The 14,676-nt window shown below is 43.7% G+C and overlaps 1 protein-coding gene across 1 annotated transcript; it reads right to left on the bottom strand.

Moving 5' to 3' along the window:
• Window positions 1-842: 842 nt before the first annotated feature.
• Window positions 843-14,341, bottom strand: jph3a (junctophilin 3a). Its single transcript, XM_085358307.1, has 5 exons — window positions 13,960-14,341; window positions 6,256-7,036; window positions 5,414-5,538; window positions 3,050-4,299; window positions 843-923 (listed from the first exon to the last, which is right to left on the bottom strand). The coding sequence occupies exons 1-5, from the start codon at window positions 14,339-14,341 to the stop codon at window positions 843-845; spliced, it is 2,619 nt and encodes an 872-aa protein (XP_085214433.1).
• Between the last annotated feature and the right edge of the window lie 335 nt (window positions 14,342-14,676).

The raw sequence follows: 14,676 nt of genomic DNA, 5'->3' as shown, positions 1-14,676 counted from the left end.
CGGATTAGACCAGGAGGGCTTGGCATGTGTTGGTCGCTGGCATTTGATTTCGCAAATCAAATATGATTTGGTCATACTCTGTGATTTTGGTTGAATGTGAAGTGTCTGACAATCGAGAGGTGACCATCAGGATGAAGTGCGCACAAATGAAGACAGAACAGTGATGTTAAAGGGATAGAAAAATGCACTTTTTAAAATCTCACACAGCCTCATGCAATGGTTGCGTGTTTATGTAGTAGAGGGGAAAAAGAGAAAAGAATAATGACGGAGCCCTTTAAAATGGATCTACTCTTGCAGCATAGTTCTGTAGCGCATAGTGCGAATAGAGACTGATGGATTTGAAGGAAAGGAAAAAGGTTCAAAGGCAAAAGGGGGCTTAGGACTGAGTGTGTTTCTCATGATAACCAGGAACATGGGTTGCTATATTCTTTTCTAGACTGATTTTAAAAAATGGGCAACGCTGCCTGTGCCATCTCCAGTCCACTGATCTGTCAGCGACGGGCATCCGTGCACGTGAGCCCGAAACAACACGCTCGTCTAAAGCTGCATTTTCTTTCTTTCTCGTGACTCTAATTCAACCGCCTTTTATCATGTGGACGTTCTATGGAAGTTATATCGAATGAAAGTCAAAATAAGCATTTGAAAAGAAATGGTGTGTTTGTAGAAACTGAAATGGGCTTCAACAGAGGTGAAAAAGACAGTAGCAACAATAGAAAGGCTCTGCTGTGTCCTTCACTCGGGCTGCGGGCTCCAGTCGAATAGACAGAACGTCCATCTCATTAAGTAATCATATAATATACCGTAGTTATCAATAAGTCTTAGTAGATCATACCTGTATAAGCTTAAATAAAGAAGTGAATGAAAAGAATGGCTACTCCAATATTGAGTAAAATGACCATAACCACCAGAATAGAGCTGGAGCCCTAGGAGACAAGAGAAGAGAGAAAAAAGCAATTAGTCCAGTTACAGCACCAACGATCTCAGTGGAAACACAAACACAGACACTCAGACTCTGGTCAAGATTTAACAATGGACATCTGAGTAACCCACCAGGCTATCAACAAACAGGTTAGAGGTTAGAGTTGGGCTGCACTTTCTGCTCAGGTGCCTTAAAGAGCACAGTAACTGGGCAAAATAACGTAACAGATGTGAGTCTCGATTATATTTTCTGCGTCCGTGAGTCTGCTTGGGTCCGAGTGACATAAAGTGACAGCACGTTCTCACTCCCAAAGCGTAACATTTTACACTAGGTGACCAATCGTCAGTATATTATGCCTCGGGAGTGAAAATGAAGGTCCATGTTGTTGCCAGCCCACAGAGGAGTCCGCAGTGACTTAACTTTTTTTTTCCTACATACACTCAAAACACAAGGAGGTTTAGTTACTTATTCTTCAACTAGTTGTGTTTATGGTTTTCCTAACATCTGTTGAAAGTTAACATCCTAAACTATCTTATGTAAGCATGCACTCTGTAAGAGGAAGAAGAAAACCCCGCCCAAAAAAACCTGAAATTTGAAGAATTACAAAAGTAATACCCTAATACCGAAGTGTTTTTGTGAAACTCAAAAAGAATACTTGGTAACTTGATGTTATGCTGATTATTTTAAGGCTTGTTAACAAAGTTAACTATGTACTGATCACCAGACAACTTTGGCCCATCACAGGGCACGCTTAGACCGCACTGGTGCAAACTACATGTAAAATTCATGATTTTTGTAAACACAACTTCCTCATGATAATGCCCACCCCACACGTGTCCATGTCTACCTATGGAATAAGAAGGCAATAACAACGAGTGTGTCATCTAGTGGACACATTACAGACTCTGGCTCCTTGGTGTCATTCTTACAATCGTCCACCATGACTGATGCAGGAAAGTCTTGTACTGAAGACACTGTGTAAAGAATGCATTTATATGGGAACAGAAATGAGGAAATACTTCTAAAACCAGAGCACTTCTGGATTTCGGTTCCATTTTAGACCCTTTGTGGTGATGGACTTTTGAATTGTGTAGTGGGAAAATTTTAGGCTAGACCCAGGAGTTTCTTAGCTAATCTCACAGCTACAGACCTGAGTCAGCTGAAGGTGGTTTACCCCTTTTTGTTTTGGTTTTGAGAGTATTCATATTTTGCCTTCATACAGAATCTTTGTAGTTGTTTTCAGACATTTTTCAGTCTTGAGATCCTTTTGAGTTATTTTTTTTTTCATTTCCTTTTGTTGTTTTGTGAATCTGTGAGCATTCAGTTTCACTTTGTGCTCGTTTTGAGTCTTTCCGTAATTGTTTTAGGAATCTTTTGGTTAGTTTATACCTTTTTGTTGAGATGCTGTTTTTTTCGATTGTTGCATTTTTGAATCTCTGCATGCAGTAACACCACATGTTAGCAGTTTTAGGGAAGCTCTTGGATCAGTAATCTGTCCATTGAAAGTTCCTTTGTTCAGTGTAAAAATTGAAAATGTAACATTGTGGAGTTAATTGTGATTGTTTCGTACCTTTGATTCTTATCACAGTGATAGATATTTTCCAACACAGGCGTCTGTGCAGGTTCTCGGTCACCCCGAGTCTTAAGAGCTTGAAAAGCTAGAAAGGAAGTGAAACGTCTCCAAAAAACTTCAGGAAGTCCAATCGTCTTCTTTTTATGCTCTTAATAATTTCAAGACAGACGTTTATCTGCTGTGCTGATGATTCAGCAGTGACTTTCATATCCCACTGTCGTCTAACACTGAGAAAAATGATTTTTCTTGAGTTGTTTTAAAATTTCCTGTCTAATACATCTTGGCATTTTGTGAACTAAAAGTCTTTTAATCTGAAAAATCATTTGATTTTTATCATTGAGGCACTGTGACTAAAACGTGAAGTTTTGGTAAACACATAGCTCTTCCTTTAAATATTAACTCTACACTAGTTTTGTTGCATTTAACTGAAATATGTAGGTCTTATCACACAGCTCTTTTTCTTTTTTTTTTTATCAGTGTGTTGTGGTAACAGCAAACATTATGTTATTATGTGTTAAAAAATGAACTGTTAGCCTGACAGAGCACTGCAGACTCACTGAGTTTGATTTGAGGGTGAATTGCTCTCCTTCCTGCTCCAGAGTGATGGGCTGAGACTTTAGAGGTGGGGAGAGGGTGAGGTCCCTGTGCAGTGGCCACTCCTCCAGCTCTGCCCCCACATTCAGGTTGTCCAGCATCTGTACAGAGTCCATGGATCCTTCTCTGACCGGTCGAAGGCTTCTGGATCGCAGCCTGTTGTTCTTGGGGGCCGGGGACTCTTGTCCCAGCCCCCGAGAAGTCTGCGAGTCCGGACAGTGCAGCCTCATGTCGACTGTATAGTCATTCATCTTCTCCTCGTCCTGCTCTGTGAGGCGCGAGTGGGCGGGGCTCCACCTAAGGGTGCTTTCAGCAGTCCAGCCCCCGGTGTGGCCGTCTAGCCTTTGGTCGATTACAGCGTGCTCGTTAAGCTTGTGGTTGGAGTGGTTGTGCTGCTTTGGATGGTGGTTGGAGTAGACATGCTCTCGAGGATTGTAACAAGAAGAAGAGACGTGGTCCTTGGCATTGTGATTGGACAAGATATATTCTTGGGGCTTGTGATTGGAAGAAGCATGCTCAGAAGTCTTGTGATTGGACATGTTGTGATCCAAGGCCTTGTGATTGGATAAAATGTGCACCTGTGGCTTGTAGTTGGAAGAGACATGCTCGCAGGTTTTGTGATTGGTGGACGAATGATCCCATGTTTTGTGATTGGACGATGAGTAGTCTCTTGACTTGTGATTGGAAGAGGCGTGCTTGGAGAGCTTTTGGTTGGACAAGGAATGCTCCCAGGCTCTGTAGGAGGAAGCGTGGTCCCGGGGCTTGTGATTGGAAATGGATTTCTCCCGTGGCTTGTGGTTGGACAAAGGGGCTTGTTCGTGGCCATTTAGTTGTCCCTCCTGCTCTTCCAGAAGGGAGGGCGTAGTGGAGCGACTGCTACACGCTCGATCCGGATACATGTCGTCGCTCCAATTGTTAGCCCCGCCCCTCGGCAGATCCACCCCCCGCCCTTCTACCAGCACCTGGATCTCAGCCCCGCCCTGATCGTCCACGGCGCTCTGGCGCATGAAGCAAGCATTCCTGGGGCGATGGGTGTGTTTGAGTGGACTGTGGGGAGGTGAGGTGGGTACGCTCAGCACGGGGCTGAGATCAGGTGTTATCACAGGTGGCGTGGTGTCAGGAGTGCACAGCTCCGGACTGTCTGTTCCTGTGGAGATGACCTCATGGTCTTTGTCCTTGGTGCCCTGGTGTTTGGGCCGCTGACATTCGAGCCCTATGAAAACAGGAGAACAGCACCAGTGAGGTGATTTGGCACCCAGAGCAAAGCCTACAGCGCGAGTATGTTTGAGTGTCATCGGCACACAAAAGGAGGAGAAGAGCTGCAAACAAACGGAGCCTCGTGCTGCCAGCTTAGAGAGGATTATGAAAGTGAATATACTTGATTTAATTTGAATTCTTACAGGCTAATCCTTTGTAGTTTATTATGAGATTAAAATGTGTGTAACACTGGGCCTACGCTTAAAAGCAAATTCACACTTACTTTATTAATCTGTAAAGGTTCCAGTAGGCGTACTTTTGCATGTAGATTTTAAGAAAATTAGTGCATTTGAATCCTTTAGCTATGACTCATAATTATCTCAAACAAATTTCTGTGGCAAATCTAAAAAATACAGAGTACTATAGAATCAGTGAAGCTAAGAGAAAAGCCTGAAGGCAAAAAACAAATAGAAAGGTTGTTATACCTTTGTTTTATCTTTATAGGTTAATTATTTTGCCTCCATAAACAAATAGTTTGTTTATGGCTTTAAAATTGAGATAAAATATACCATATACATAATATCTAAGCAGTCAATTTCTACCATTAATTGACTGCATAATTTGCCAAATGACAAATTCATTTACAGCATTTACTACAAAAAACTGCTTTTTTTCTTCTTTCCTTTTGCAATGCTAAAATTGCGTTTTTTATGGTTTCCAGTTCTATAGAGGTCTGTGGAAAAATGTCTTTCTGTCTTGACCTCCGTGAGCACAGGCACACATCTGAGGTCATACCGGTCATATTGAGAAACACTCATTTTGCGGCTTCACAACAGGGCCTCAGAAACCAGTCGTCCATCAGATGGGGGAGGCCACTCATCTAAGCTAAGCTAGTTAGCATTTAGCTCTTATTTATGCATGCTACATATCATATAACTCATTTGTGAAAGCAGGATCATAACAAGAACATGTAAAGTGTGAAATTAGCTTAAGCTAACATCATCTAGCTACCTGTTACTTGCTGCAGACCCTGTTGGTTAGTTTTGGTAAATGGTAAACAGACTGATTCGCACATAGTGCTTTGCTACATTTGTTACATTTAATGTACTGACACTTGTGCACCTACTAACCATTGCCATAGATGTGAAAGGAGGGTGAAAGCTCTTTGGCAGCTATCCGAGCCAGTCGACACTCCTCCGTGGCTTTCTGCGCCACACCTTCTGCAGCCTCTGCCTTCCCACGAGCGTGGCTCATCCTGAACAGAACAGGCAGAAACAGCAAAGTCAAAACGTGTGTGTATTTTAAGATAAATTACTTTGTATCTATGAAGTAATAAAAATGTTCTCCTAAACAATATCCAGGTATTTGTAATATCTAAGTGAAACTTTCATACGAGACTGCAAAAAATATGTTTTATCGAAAAGAATGCATGACTGTCTCTCAAAAAGTTTGCAGTTAAAAAAACGTAGTTTGATTAGCCTTTGAAGGGCTAAATATGTGCTGTGGCTCCCTATGAAACAATATAGACAATATAAAGCACTACCCCACCACACAGGAACAGATAATTGGTTAGTAATGCAAAGCACACCATAGTTTGTAATATACCACTTGTTCTTTTATTCACGTCTCTGGGGAAGGTATTTGACCAGATTTGAATCCCAAATTTGTGAGGTCTAACGCTAGCTCATTTAAAAGAAATCATCCCCCGGTAATCAGGGGACAAAGACAATGATTATTGTACAACACACTGACACTCATCAAAAATGATTTCTCCAAAAAAGCTAGTTTTGTCAAACAAAGGGCGACGATTAGGCTTTGGACCGAGGGTCGTCACCAGTGATGTCTTAGACTTCAGAGGATTTAATGTTGTTTAATCTTGCTGGGTGCGCAGAGGTGTGTCACCAGCTCTATCTAACGAGATACGTTCAAATTATTCCTACGAAGCGGTGACCAGAATACTGGAAGATCTAACCTCGACACAGCAATCTCTGCTTTCTGCTTGGCGATGTCCGCGGCCTTCTCCGCAGCTTCCACAGCTCGGTCCACCTTCTCTCGGATTTTACTGGCCCTCAGGGGGATCAGGTTCTTGCGTTTTCCGCTCACCAGCACATTCTGCTTGTATTTTCCCTCCTCCTTGGTGCCATCGGGGAAGGTGGTGCAGCCATATCCGTGCCTCTTGTTGCCCGCCCATTCGCCTGCATAATGCAGGCCATCTGAGCGCCTGCTCACGCCCCAGCCAGCTCTCTGGTCACTCCTCCACTCTCCAGCATACATCTCAGTGACAGTGGCATCCACAGGAGCGCCCTGTTCACTCTCACTGGTGTTGGAGTGGATGTCAGATGCAGCAGAGCTGACGGTGCTCATGCCGGCCTCGCTGCAGAAGGAGCTCTGCTTGCTGAGCTGACTGGCTAGAGAACTTTTGGACTCAGAGCGCCGAAGCTTCAGGCCACTTAGGATAGACTGCCGAAAGCGGCCTTTTCTCTTCCTCTGCCGTTCGGCCTCACTCGGTGCCACAAGAGCAAACCCACCCCGGCCCACTGGGCTCCCAGCCAGTCCGGCCACCACCCCATCTGTAGGCGTGGTGGCAGTGCCATCCTCCAGCACAGCAGGAGGGCCATGGCTGTGCTCAGAGCGGAGAGAGTTTATAGATGTTCGCAGAGGGAAGAGGATGACAGCTGCCATGCCGTACGGCACACTCTGTCGCACACCATAGCCGTGGCGCATCCCTCCCAGCCACTGGCCTTGGTAGGTTCCTGAAAGACAGACAGACACAGCACGAGTCAGACATAAGAACTGCATTTTATTTGAGTGTCCAAATATCTATGTGTAAATTCATTCATTAGTTAGATCATTAATTGAATTCTCAATGGACCAAACAGGAGAGTAGCATGCATGAGGAATACACTAATGTATGCTAACTGTTATACAGTAATTGCCAAAATGGTCTTTGCATTACTCAGTGGAAGGTCTTTGCAAACTCAAAGTGCTCACTGAGTAGCAAAGTTGGTGTGCAGGGCTAATTTTAGGCACAACAGGATGGATTACTGAGAACTGGTCAGAGGGCTCCCGTCCACTTCTAAATTGTCAAACTGCCAAGTTTTCAGAAGATGTCAAACCCCAAACTTCACATACTCACATAGCACAGGGTTAGGAGTTAAGTTAATTTAAGCAAATTCCCTTCAAATGTAATCAGCCAGTCGCCTCGTGCATCAGCCTCATAGGTAACGTTGTTCTGTGTTTAAGGCCGATTCACATGTGTTAGCACTTGAGGCTAAAAGTGAGGACACGGTATAACACCCAGCTCTGTCTCACAGCTCAGTGTTTAGCATGACCTGAAACCAGTGGATGAAACTATAAAGTCATGTTAAAGGTCAAAGGGAAAGGTAGTTTCCCTCCACTGGGTATTAGAAAGAATGCAGTCGCAGTTTAATTGATTGGGGTTTTTACCCAAGCATTTTGCTAATTTTTGTCAGCAAGTAGTCAGAAATGCAACAGGAAAATGCACAGCTGTCTGTCAGAAATGGCAACTAACATCTTTCATTCTGAAACAGGAAAAGTCCTGGTGACGTGTATGACAACACTGACACTTCTGAGAAATGCCACATATATTTAGTTTCTGTGTTGACTGTTTATGAACGTTTTCAACAAGGTACAAATAAATCTGCCATAAAATTAAAGCTTGACAAAGATGTGTCTGGACTCACTGTGAGCACACCAGAGCTTTGCATACTAATTTGCATCTGTATGTCAGTCTAAAAATGCCATCCCTTCCTCATGTGGATGGAAGTGTAGAAAATATTCCATAATGTGAGGAGGCTGCTCAGCATCCGATCTAATATGTGATGTGTTTGTGCATCTTTGTGTGAAAACTACACGCTGCCAAGAATAAAATCTTTAAAACACAGCAGTGCTAACTTGAAGCAAAGTGAAATGGCATTAAAATAATAGAAACACTTGAAATAAACCATAAATAACACTTGTTTTTTGGCTTCTCCCAGTCTGCAGAAAATACACATATGTACTCTGTAAAAACAGGAAAAGCTGTAGTGGAGGAATCTTTATGCCTGAGCTGTTGAGGATTTGGCAATTTAGGTGGAGGAGGTGAGCAGAAGACAAGCCAGCATATTATGATACAACGAGGGGGTTGCTGTTGCTCTGAAATCAGCCATAAAGGTTTATATATGTCAAGCCTCCTCTCTCACTATGCTCCTCTCTGTCTACACCAAGAACAAAAAATCAGCTCCAGTTGATGTCCAGACCTCCTGGAAGAGGGCAAACTCCTGAGAGCAGCCTCCAACCAAAGCAGGTCTGCTCTAAGGAGAGGTCAGCATCCTCTCCTCAAATCCCTGAGGTGATCAGAGCAAAGGGTGAAGTAAATCTAAAGTTTCATGTTTCTGGGAAGGAAACTTACCAGCGTGTTAGTTTCACTTACAGTAGGACTCATTCCTGATTATAAAGCTGGAGAGGTTTATGTTGCAGTCAGCCTTTTAATAGCTGTCTGTTCTCTGTTGCAGATTGGGTTTAGTAGGTACTGCTCCAGCTGCTTCTGATCACAGCTAAAGTCATCAACCTAGCAAGCCAGCCACAACCAAGACTGCAAGTAGTGAATTTTAAGGATTGAAAATTCTGTGTGTGAAAGAAAAATTAAAGATGGGTCACCTGTTTTCTACACACAGTAGTCCAAAACTGAAAAAAAGAGTCGAGATTCAGTTTTTAGAGTGGCTGATTAATTCAGCCTGACCAATCCTTGAGTGCTTGTCAGTGTCAGTGTGTTTCCTGTCTTATTTTGATAGTCCTTGTGTCATGTGCTTGTGTTTAGTTTTGCTTCCCTTGTCTCTGTGTTGAATTTGTTCCACTTGAGTTTCGCGGCTCTCTCCACTTTCATAATCACCGGTCTGTGTATTTATTGCATCACTTCCCCTTTGTCCTTTGCCGGAACTTCAGTTCACTTTCCTCCACGTGTCTTGTCCTTAGTAGGTTTTCCCAGTCTAGCATATGCCTTCATTGCCTTTTGTCTTTTATTTTCTATCCTTGTCTGATCTTCTATCTTTAATAAACAACCTGCCTTTTGTTAAGATCAAGTTCTGTCTTCAAGTGTCTGCTTTTGGGTCCTCTCTTCAAAAACACTATCTGCACCAACGGCTCATTAACTCTTGGTTTAGAAACTCTATTTAATGTCTGACGTAAACATGCCACGTGGCACACATGAAGTTCATTTCATAAATTCTGGTCATTATTAGAGTTAGAAAGGAGGGTAGGTATCCAGAGTATGCTCATTAGCTGCTGACCTGCCAATCACAAGTTGCTTCGCAGTCACATCTACTCCTTACTCATCACATCTGGCTTCACAACACCAAGACAGCAGTGGTGAAAACGGTCAGCTCAGGGCTTCATAATGAGACGTCGCTAATCAGTCTGTGATGTCTGGTCACATGACTTTGTCCATTTCATTTCTATACGGCCAATCTTGAGTCGATCGTGGCTCAAGAGTTGTAATCGGAAGGTTGCTGGTTTGAGCCCCGGCTTGGACAGTCTCGGTCGTTGTGTCCTTGGGCAAGACACTTCACCCGTTGCCTACTGGTGGTGGTCAGATGTTGCCTACTGGTGGTGGCGCCAGTGTCCGGCAGCCTCGCCTCTGTCAGTGCGCCCCAGGGTGGCTGTGGCTACAGTGTAGCTTGCCATCACCAGTGTGTAGATGTGTGTGTGAATGGGTGGATGACTGGTTGTGTAAAGCGCTTTGGGGTCCTTAGGGACTAGAAAAGCGCTATACAAATACAGGCCATTTACCAATAGTCTCTGGGTCTTTCTATCTGTGCTTTTAGCTGGCTGTTTCCATGTCTAGAAAGCTGTTGCTCATTTCCAGAATAGGCCTGTGTCAGTGCCATAGATGTCCCAGTGACAATGAGTGAGTTAGCACCCAATATGGGTACTAACATGCACTTAGAAGCTGCTCTTAGAATAATATCAACCCCCCAATATTGGGTTTGTTCATTCAAACTAGGTGAAATGAAAATGAAAGAAACAAAAATCAATACATAAACAAAACATTGATTTCCACTATTGGCAAAGACAAGGGAGGACCATTAATTTTCCTAAGGGACCACATAAGAAACTGGGACTGCTGAGGAGAGCTCCACCAATAGGCTGAACTCAGTTCTGCTCAATAGATTAGAGGGCAGCATTTTTTAACCTATTTGCTTTTAAAATACAAAAGGTGCTGCTTGCCACTAGGCAAAGCAAACAACTGCTTTGGGCTCCAGATCAGTGGGGACGCTGAGGGATACCACACGCTGTGAATCTAGCCTTAAATGTGTGGAGAGACACATGAGTAACCCAACTACCATGAGCATCACATCATTTCTTTTCCTTTGATGTTAGCAGAGCAGCCCAGTGTCCAGTGTGATAGACTTGCTATGGATAGATATATAGATGAAAAAAGCTAGTAGTTACAGTATTAATGCTTCATAATCAGTTAAGTTGCTGTGCATTGTTACTGAAAAAAACAAACCCAATATGTCTATGTTATTGAATAGTTTATAGTACGATTGTTGTGCTTGTTGGTGTCAGATTATTTTCATGTGTTAGTGTGACAAATGTTGAAAAAATAAATTAATTAAAAAAACATTTTCTTTGATTATGAAGCGAGCAAAACGCTGTGCATACACAACAAGTTTACTCAAGTAAACACACCCAGAGAGGAGTTCGGTTATGACCACGACAATTCTCATGTCTTCAAACACCCAAATGCCACACGCAGTCTTAAATCTTTATTTTGTTCCAGAGTACATGTGTCCCGCTGCTCTGACGCTGTTTCCGCTCAGCTCTGAGCTCTTCGTGAGGTTTTTAAGGATTTCAGTATCGGAGCTGTCCGCGGTGCTGAAACAGGACAGGACGGCTTTTGCACGAGGCTGCTCGTGGCCTGCTATGGACGCCAAATGCGGCTGTTATGGTTTTTAATGAGCACTTGCTCTGTTGGCAGCTCTGTCAGTAAACCTCTCTCATGTGTGTGTCTTATTTGGGGGGCGGGGGTCTTTGATGGAGAAAACCTGCACATTTATTGGGTTGTGGAAAATGTGTCAGCTCGCGCGTGCTATATTCATCTGTCGGTGGTCTCCCACGTGAGCGGAAGAGAGGAGCAGAGCTGTCGCATGACGCAGTCTTTTTCAGTTAAAATAGGGCGTATGAACCCGTGCAGCCTTCACACTCGTGCAGGGAGTCGGTAAAAAAAACGATCCACCGCCTCCCGGTAAACAATCTCCACCTTCAGCCCGCACGCGCACACGCAGTGCTTTTATTCCACCTGCATCGCTCACTGACCTCTCGCTCCATCATCTGGGTGCTCGGAGGCGGGCTACCATCGGTGATCAAACGGCCTACATTACAACCCCCCAAAGTCAGAAATAAAGGGAAATGACAGCGGCAGCGAGCCAATCAGAGCAGGAGAGCCGTGCGAGCTGGTCTCTTGTGACACGTTGACCTGCTGTATCAATGTTTCCATGGAGACTTTCATGGCACTGGGGAGAGGGGTGAAGGTGTGTTTTGATAAGTCTGTGTGTCTAAACAGGAGTCACGACTCAAAATGGCTTAATTTCTAATATTAGAGGTGTCCTGTTTTTAAAGCCTGTTTGTGTTCTCTTAAAATCTCAGAGAAAGGCTGCTCAGGAGAGCCTCCACAGCGCGAGCCCGGCAGACAGTCAGCACAATATCTTCTGGTGTCCTCTGTCCTCTTTAGTCCTTTTGCACATTTTTGTACATTATTTTGACATTTTAGGTCTTTCACAGTAATTTTTTAAAATCTCTTGATGAAACATTTTTAAAAGTGCTCACTTTATGGCTCTTGGTTGTCTCTTCATATTCTCTGTTTTTGTGTGGGGGGGTTTTGTAGTCAGCTTGTTTCTCCTTATACTGATTAAATTTTTCTTTGAGGTCAATTTTCACCACTATGTAGTCAATTTATATCTTTTTGTAGCTGCCTTGTATCATTTTGAAGTCAATTTGTGTCTCCTTGTTTTCAAGTTGTGTCTCTGTGGATTTTTGGGGGTTTCGTGTGTCTTTGTCGGTAGGAGTCACTGTTTTACCGATTTTCATTTCCCAGTGGATTTTTTGTTTTGTTTTGATCATTTAGTGTCTCGCTGTGGTCAATTTACTTTGTATATTTCTTTTTGCAGCTCTTTAGCGTCTCTTTGTAATTGTTTCATTTCCCTCTGTAGTGATTTCTCTGTGTCATACAGTTGTGGTCAGAACTTTGTGTCATCATGGGCGTAAATGTCATGGTAACTTTTTCAATGATTTGTTTGAACCATGCTTTCCCCACTTGGAATGAATGCACGTCTTTAATGATCAAAAATTTTAAAAAATGGGTGCACAAATTTGAATTTCTTTTGGGTTTGCTCTAATCTACATAGGTTCAAATAAATACATATACCCCCACTAATAATTGTTTGAATGTCCCTCAGCAAGTTGCACCTCAGTCAGATGCTTTTGATAACCATCAACAAGCTCCTGGCGCAATTCTGACTGGATATTTGACTGCTCTTCTTGGCCGAATTAATAGGGTTCGTTTCAAGTGGTTGGTTTCCTGGCAAGGACCCAGTTTTCAAACATAGTCCGAAAATTTTCAATAGAGTTCAGGTTGGGGCTTTGGGATTCTGAAAGGCTAACCCAGGAACCACCAAGGCTCAAGCCTACCATGAACTGAAACACCAGAGTTCCTGTTCACACTGAAGCCACTTTCATTTGGTCACATTGACAGGAGCCATGTTTGGAGGAGTAAAGGCGAGGCTTTCAAACCTAAGAAAATTGTACCAACTGTCAAGCATGGTGGTGGTAACATCATGCTCCGGGGCGGATAGAACAATAACAGAAAAGGAGAATTACCAAGCAACTTCATCTCAAATCAGCAACTTGGCAGTCAAAACAATTGGGAGTTCCAACAAGACACTGATCACAAACAAACATGAAAACTGGTTTTGGAAGCTTCATGAATGGCCTTCCTACAGGATCAATCTCAGCGAGGACAGTGTTTGAAAGCCAGGTCTGTGCCAGAAAAACAACTAATTTAAATGAATGCTACCGATTTTGCAAAGTACAATTTGCTAAGGGACATTAAACTAAATATTAGTGGAAGTGTATTTGTAACTTTGTGTGGATTGGAGAAATTCCAAAATAACTAAACTTGTGAACCCTAATCTTGTTTTTTTAAGTCATTAAAAATGTGTTTAATCGAGGAAAAAGGAGAGTTTGAAGAAATCATTAAAAGCCACAACTTACCATGAAATTTGAGCCCATGATGAGTGGAAGTAAACTTGTGAGTACAGCTGTACCGTTGCACTGCTTTGCGCTCACACTGTACACTATCAATACTTTACAATTGCACATTATCCTAAATATAGCCTTTTAACACCTAGGCCTCTGCTGTGGTGCCCAGTAGGAGTCTTTAGTAACCTGTCTGTGTTCATAGATGTGAGCCACACGTTATTTATGTGACCTACATTGGAGATGTGATAAAGTGGAGCTAAGCAGATGAAAACGTAAGCAAGCTGCTCCACTTGCAGCTTGAAAATTAGTTTGTGGAACAAGCTGGAATGTTTTATTCAGAGAAGCTAAAGTGGACCAAGCTGCTCTTTAACCTGGTCTGAAAATCTGTGTAGATATAAGCTGCTCTTAGCTTCCTTACCTCCGTCAGAATAGGTTTCAGTGCCATATCCATCCTGCAACCCATTGCTCCATGTCCCCTCGTACCGGGCCCCGCTGGCCGTGCTCTCCAGCTGCCCATATCGACCTTTGAACCCCTGCGTCCACTCTCCTCTGTATTCCCAGCGACCCTTGGTCTCCACTCCGATGCCATGCCGCTTGCCCTGTGCCCAGGTGCCCTTATAGCTGTTCCCACTTGGCCACGTGTACACGCCCAGGACCTCGAAGCCGTGACTCCAGGCCCCAGCGTACTCACCCTGACCCTGGGGTCCTGTGCAGACACCTCGGCCATGGGCCTTACCCTGCTCCCACCCCCCGCAGTACGACCCCCCGTCATCAAAGTCAAACCTGCCTCCAGTGGACATGCATGAAACAGGTTTAGGCAAATCCTTAGAACGTCAAGAAAAAGAAAAAAACAAGGGCCTGTTTCACTCAGAAGGAGCAAGGAGGGTGGAGGCCTCGTTTAAATCAGGTAGCATACAGGTTCAGGGCCTCGAACTTCCTCTCCGCTTAGTTTAGTATGTGGAACGCTAGCTGGGTGTTTTAGAAACAGCAGGACAGGGCCCACGGAGCATTGCCTCATGACGGAGAAGCAATCCGAGCCTCAGCGATGGGTCTGGAGTGACGTACACAGCTGCCGTGCATGCTGCTTCCCATGGGCATGCGGGCTCAGAGTGCTTCTCATCCTCCTCCTCCACTT

Source organism: Diplotaxodon limnothrissa, linkage group LG1 (genome assembly GCF_057381915.1).
Source record: "Diplotaxodon limnothrissa isolate DT_005_m linkage group LG1, D_limnothrissa_male_GT1.1, whole genome shotgun sequence".
NCBI lineage: Eukaryota > Metazoa > Chordata > Actinopteri > Cichliformes > Cichlidae > Diplotaxodon > Diplotaxodon limnothrissa.
Note: the sequence above shows the minus strand (reverse complement) of the source record. Positions and strands in the feature narration are given on the sequence as shown.